At 31.8% G+C, this 6,452-nt stretch overlaps 2 protein-coding genes across 2 annotated transcripts in view; one reads left to right on the forward strand and one right to left on the reverse strand.

The window, feature by feature from the left end:
* Positions 1–5,039, forward strand: part of LOC108693869 (acyl-CoA Delta(11) desaturase-like) — a 13,443-nt gene extending 8,404 nt beyond the window's left edge. Inside the window, exons 2-6 of the mRNA XM_018203038.1 lie at positions 2,040–2,302; positions 2,511–2,641; positions 3,083–3,288; positions 3,516–3,698; positions 4,330–5,039. Coding sequence (XP_018058527.1) covers positions 2,050–2,302; positions 2,511–2,641; positions 3,083–3,288; positions 3,516–3,698; positions 4,330–4,693 — 1,137 coding nt within the window. The 5' untranslated portion in view covers positions 2,040–2,049 and the 3' untranslated portion in view covers positions 4,694–5,039. The remainder of the gene's footprint in view (positions 1–2,039; positions 2,303–2,510; positions 2,642–3,082; positions 3,289–3,515; positions 3,699–4,329) is intronic.
* The window catches only part of LOC108693870 (acyl-CoA Delta(11) desaturase-like), a 61,193-nt gene that overhangs the window by 52,216 nt on the left and 2,525 nt on the right, over positions 1–6,452 (reverse strand). The window lies entirely within an intron of this gene.

The raw sequence follows: 6,452 nt of genomic DNA on the forward strand, positions 1-6,452 counted from the left end.
TTTATAATACATTTTCATATATTTCTATTAAAGTATAAATTTAAAAAATATTATTTTTTATTAAAATAACTTTTGATCCAGATGATCAACTGTCTTTAATTTTTTTGTATCACTTTTAAATGCAATTTAGAATAATCTGTAATTTTTTCATGTAATTCTTAACATATTGCATTTGTTTTACAACCTCCTTAAATATTCATAATAAAAAGAATTTTTTAAGATTCATTGATATTGATTTCTTCTTTTTTTTCTTCTTGCTAGTATTGATTGCTATTTTATCATCAATTTTGTTAAATACACAAGACTACGTATTTAATTAAAAAATGAATGATTCGTAGACGATTAGCACGTAAAGCATTAATTAATGATAATTAATGCGCAATCTTCATAATAGGGTCTGTCAATAGGGACGCTCGAAATTTGTTAGATCATAGTAGTCAGTTAAAGTGACATCTGTCAAATTTGTTGTGAATTGTTTAGTAGTGTATGGCAAATCACCATGGAAGGTCATAGTGTTGAGTAACGTGTGCAAATCATAAAATTTTATCATCAAAATCAGTGCCGTTCGAGAAACGTTCCGCGCATTACATGATTTTTATCCTCATCACAACCGTCCTGCCGAGTCAACTATTCGACGTTTGGTGGCCAAATTCGAGTCAACCGGTTCGATAAATAATCAGTCAACACCAGTATGTCGCCGAAACACAAGGTCTGCTGAAAACATCGCTGCTGTGCGTGAGAGTGTACGGGAAAACCCAAGGTGATCAATTTCTCGTCATTCACTTGGCCTTTCTGTGACTTCAACTTGGCGAATTTTGCGTCGGGACTTGGGTCTGCACCCCTATAAAATTCAACTGATCCAGGAACTTAAGATAAACGACCATAGACAACGCCGTGTGTTCGCTGATTGGATTCTGGAGCAGTTGGAAGTTAACCCAAATTTCGCCAAACAAATCATTTTTAGCGATGAGGCCCATTTTTGGATGAATGGATATGTGAACAAGCAAAATTGTCGAATTTGGGACGATACCAACCATAGCGAGATACACCAGCTCCAAATACATCTCGAGAAAGTCACTGTTTGATGCGGATTTTGATCTGGTGGAATCATCGGTTCGTACTTCTTTCAAAACGAAGCGTTACCATAACCGTCAACGGCGAGCACAGATCGATAAGCAACTTCTTGTAGCCCAAAATGGATGATATGAATACCGATAACATGTGGTTCTAATAGAATGGCGCTACGTGTCACATACACGATGGGATTCTGCACGAGCGATTTGAGGATTAGTTATCTCGCGCGGCGGCGACGTGAACTGGCCATCGAGATCGTGTGATTTAACGCTTTAGACTTCTTCCATTGGGGCTATCTTAAATCGTAGATCTATACGAATAAACCGCAAACAATTGATCTCTCTCAAAGTCAATATAACAAATGCCATCCAGCAAATTCAGCCAGATTTATGCGAAAAAATTGGACCGCCCGAATACGTGTCACCAAGCGAAGCCGCGGCGGACATTTGAGTGACGTTATATTCCATACTTAATGCCATAAAATATTCTTTCAAATAAAAAAAAATTGAGTGGATTTCACACATATAACTTGTTTTATTTACATTTAAAAATCGAGCGTCCTTATTGAAAGACCCTTTATATAAAATGCAAAAACCATATTCAAGTTTATGTGTTAATTATTTATAGAGAATTATACATAAATAAATAATAAATAAAACTTGAATCTCTTAAAATTTAAACTTTTATTTTTTTCTAATAAAGTATTTATTTGAAATTCGAAGAATTTTAATTAGTTTTTGGAGAATACTTTTAAATGTTATACTTGTACTAAAGTTACTTGTGTTACTTGTGTAACTTGTGTTACTGAAGAAAATCCGAAGCAGATTGACGCAATGTACTAATTTTCCTTCTCTCTCTCTCTCTCTCTCTCTTTCAACATATGTTGTAAACATTTTAAAATATCAAATATAACATTAGCTTTTTTTAATTTGAGAAACTTAAGAGCAATTAAATATTTGTTATAGATATTTCAACATGGCGCCAAATTTGTTCGGCAATGCAGCGACTTTATTCCTCGAAGCTTCTCAGCAAGATGTATCGCAAAAAGAAGCGGCAGAGAAAGCAGTAACGCAAAAATTATTAATCCAAAAGGCACAAAACTTGAAGCCTAAATATCAGTGGAAGATTGTCTGGAGAAATATAATAGCTTTTCTCTATCTTCATCTCGGTGCACTTTACGGATTGTATATTTTAATAACAGCTGCCAAATTTTACACAACACTTTGGTGTACGTTTTATTTATATATCTTTTAAGACTTAAGATTTAAGCATTGTTTTATGAATTGCCATTGATTAATTTGAGAAGAAATAATATAAAGAGTCTAGTAGATTTCTATAAAATAATAATATTAATTGCAAATATTTCATTTACGAAAGATCTCATAATTTTAATGATTTAATTATCAGCTATAAATTGATTTTATTTATTCTTTCAGCTATAATAATTGGATCTTTCGCAGCTATCGGTGTTACAGCAGGTGCTCACAGACTGTGGGCTCATCGGGCTTACAAAGCAAAATGGCCGATGAGAGTCATTCTTATGCTTATGCAAACCACGGCTTTTCAAGTAAGTCTCCCGTGATCCCTATTCATAAAACAATTATTATAAATTAAAATTATAAAATTATAATTCATAGTTATTATCTTGTATGTACTCTTTAAATTCTTCGAAATAAAATCTCATTAAAAGAAATGAAAACTGAATCTTGAAAAATAGAGTGACTTAATTTTCAATCTTTAAGAGTGCAGAGATTTAATTTTAGAATGACAATTTACTGTAAAAGTTTTAGAGAGTATAATTTAAAATAATATATTGCAAATATACATATAATAAAAACATTCAAGAAATTCCTCTCTACAGAGAAATTTATTTCTCATAAATCTTTATATTTTTAAAGAATTACTTGAAAAATATAAAAGATTTATTGTTTATAAGAAATAAATTTCTTTGTAGAGGAATTTCTTGAATGTTTTTGTAATTATCATTTAACGTGCGTTTTGCATGCAGAATCACATTTACGAGTGGGTGAGAGATCACCGAGTTCATCATAAATTTACGGACACGGACGCAGATCCGCACAATGCGAAGAGAGGCTTTTTCTTTTCGCACATAGGTTGGCTTTTAGTTCAAAAACATCCTGATGTTATTAATAAGGGAGCCACAGTCGATATGAGCGACCTCGAGAAGGATGCCGTCGTTGTCTGGCAACGCAGGTATGATAAAGATATCGTTTTTATAAAATCAATTGGTGAGATTTCACAAATGAAATTATTCTATTTTTTTCTTAAAGAAACCCAGATAATATAAAGTCCAAAATTGAGACATAAGACGTTTTTAAGGTGTCTTTTAAACGCCAAAGATGTCTTAATTTTGTGTCTGGAAAATAATAAACTTTATTAAATCGTCAAAAAAAATCAAAATAAATCTGTTTATATTACAGATTTTACATCATCCTACTGCCTATTTTTTGCTTCCTACTTCCCACCTGGATACCGTGTCATTTTTGGAATGAAAAACCTATATACGCGTGGTATTCTACCCTGTTCAGATACACACTCTCACTGAATTTAACTTGGCTAGTGAATTCCGCGGCTCACATATGGGGCATGAAACCATATGACAAGTTAGTATCATCAAAGATTTATTTATTTTATTGTGTGTAATAATTACAATTAAATTTAAAAAAACCATTATACAAAAAGCATTACATGTACTATGAAGCACAAGGAAATTAGATAGAGAAATAGTAAACCAAGGCACGCAAAAGTGAAATTATAGCTAATAGTTGATATAACGAAACATCAGTAGCGGGATTCTTTAAACTTCTTCTTATCTTCGTCTTATCGATGATTGTCGTTAATTAGCGACAGCCAATGGCAGCATAATCCTGAAAGAAAGAGCAGCTCTTATAGACTGTCACTAGTTAACGACAATTGTCGATAAAACGTTTAGAAAATCCTGCAACTAATAAAATAAGCATTATTTTAATATACAATACTACAATACTACAATACATACATATTAAACATAATAGTATATAGCAAAACAAAACATGCAACGTAAAGATGATGAGAAATGTGAAATAGCGTATTGTGTTTTCAGTTGACTTGAGCTATATAAAGTGTAATGGATTAGAAGTTTAGCATTAGAAAGAGAGACAGATCAAGATCCGCCTTTGTCATTTATCTCATTGTACGAATCATAAAGCTATGTGAATGGAAATCGATAAAGAAAATTCGTTATCTTTTTCGCAGTTCTATTAGCCCCACTGACAGCCTCAGCGTTGGCATTATCGCTTGCGGCGAAGGATGGCACAATTACCATCACATATTTCCATGGGATTATAAGGCTGCCGAATTGGGCAACTATCGCGCAAACTTTACTACCGCTTTCATTGATTTCTTCGCCTGGATCGGCTGGGCGTATGATTTGAAGAGTGTAGAACACAGTATGATAAAGAAACGCGCGGCCCGAACAGGTGACGGCTCAATATATGCGCAAACGGATGATCGTGATGAGCATCATCATTCGCATGAAGGAGCTATATGGGGATGGGGCGATGCCGATATGGCATTCGAAGATATGCAGAAGGTCAAGATTATTAATAAAGGTGATTGAGATCCCAAATTTCAATTCCCTAAAATCTCTATATGTGGTATTACACTTGGTCGGAATTACGCAGAACGTGGACATTTATAGTTTACGATAGTATTGTAATGAATTTGATGATCCATACCTGAAGGTTTAATATATTGTTATACATCATTAGGTATCATAATCTCGACTTTTTGTAGGTGATAGTACTTACCAATATCAATATCGATTGATGCATCAACAATAATAGTACGATAATGGTTATTAAATTACAATTGTTTTTTTTTCTTTTAACTGTTTAACAGTCTTGTGCATGCAATTGATGGAAACGACGCGTCTAGGACGCGTGATTATGACGTTTTTTTATTTAGCTTTTGAATAGAGATATTTCTTAAAGTTAATATTTATGATAACCATTTCAATTTGTAATTTTAATATCTAGATGTTCATCTTATTAGATATTTAATCTTTTGCAATTATCATTATTTTTCACAAATTTTAAAATACTTATACAAATTTCATAAAATTACGTTAAAATTAACATAAAAAGAAAATGTCACCACTTCATATATAAATTATTGATAAGGAATATATTATATTCGTTGGGGGTGCATGCTCTACGTTACAAAGCCCTGTTGTGCATTGTCGGATAAGGATATAATCATCCAAAGAACAGCGATCAATCATTTAATGGCGTCAATTAATATTTATTGTATAATATTATTCATACATTATTATATCGTTCCTCTCTTCAATCGGTCATTGAAGTATCGCGAGTTCAATCGCCTTGCAACGAAGAGATGGAAAATCTTAAGGCGCGACAGCGATTTCTCGGATCGATTAGATTCCATTAGAATCCGATTAGAAGCGTTTTGAATAAAAAATCTGATTGCAAAAGGCGCGTGCTCTCATTCAAAATAAATTTATTAGAAAAAAAGGCTTCGTTAGGAAATAAAAGGAGATCTCGTGAATATGAGATAATCAAGCGATGATCTGAATTAAAATGCTAGCGTGCTGTACAATCAATTATGTACCTACGAATCAAATTCATTCGTGGCCTTCTGAATGACTGTTTATGTATTTAGACTTTATATCAAAACGCGTTTATATCAAAACTGTTTCGATATCTCGAAGTCAATTCCATAATAATTGTGACACGATATAGAGCACGAATCATTATCGATTTCTAACGCTGTTATAATAATCAAATTAAAATAAATAAATTTTTTAGACACCATCACTATTAGCCGAAAATTAATATTTGTCACACTTCATAGAAAGCAAAAATTATTAAGACGTTAGAAGATCCGTATATGAAAAAAGCGATTTAGTTTTAATGTTTATTGATCATAAACAAAACTATAGTTCATATATGTACAAGTAAATAGTATATTTTTCGATTTATCTCGATAGAACAACGATCAAGATTCTCCGTGGCATTATGTCGCTTTCACTATCGAGTATCACGCCAGTCGCATTTCTTTAATTATTGCTACTACGTGATGACACTAAATCAAGACTAATTTATTATGAGAATAAAAAATATAAGTATAAATCTTTTATAACTTAAAAAACATATTTTAAATACGAGATATCTGAAATCATCTTACAAATGATAAATTTACTAAAAAAAAACAATGACATTAAGGCTAAATTAGATTAAAAATCAAATAAAATAATAATGAATTATAAGCAAGAGGATGTTTATAAAATTTATATGATTGTAATAAGCAATGAAATATTATTTTATTATTTATTATAATTATTATCATTATAAAATTTT

This window comes from Atta colombica, unplaced genomic scaffold (assembly GCF_001594045.1).
Source record: "Atta colombica isolate Treedump-2 unplaced genomic scaffold, Acol1.0 scaffold110, whole genome shotgun sequence".
Taxonomy (NCBI): Eukaryota; Metazoa; Arthropoda; class Insecta; order Hymenoptera; family Formicidae; genus Atta; species Atta colombica.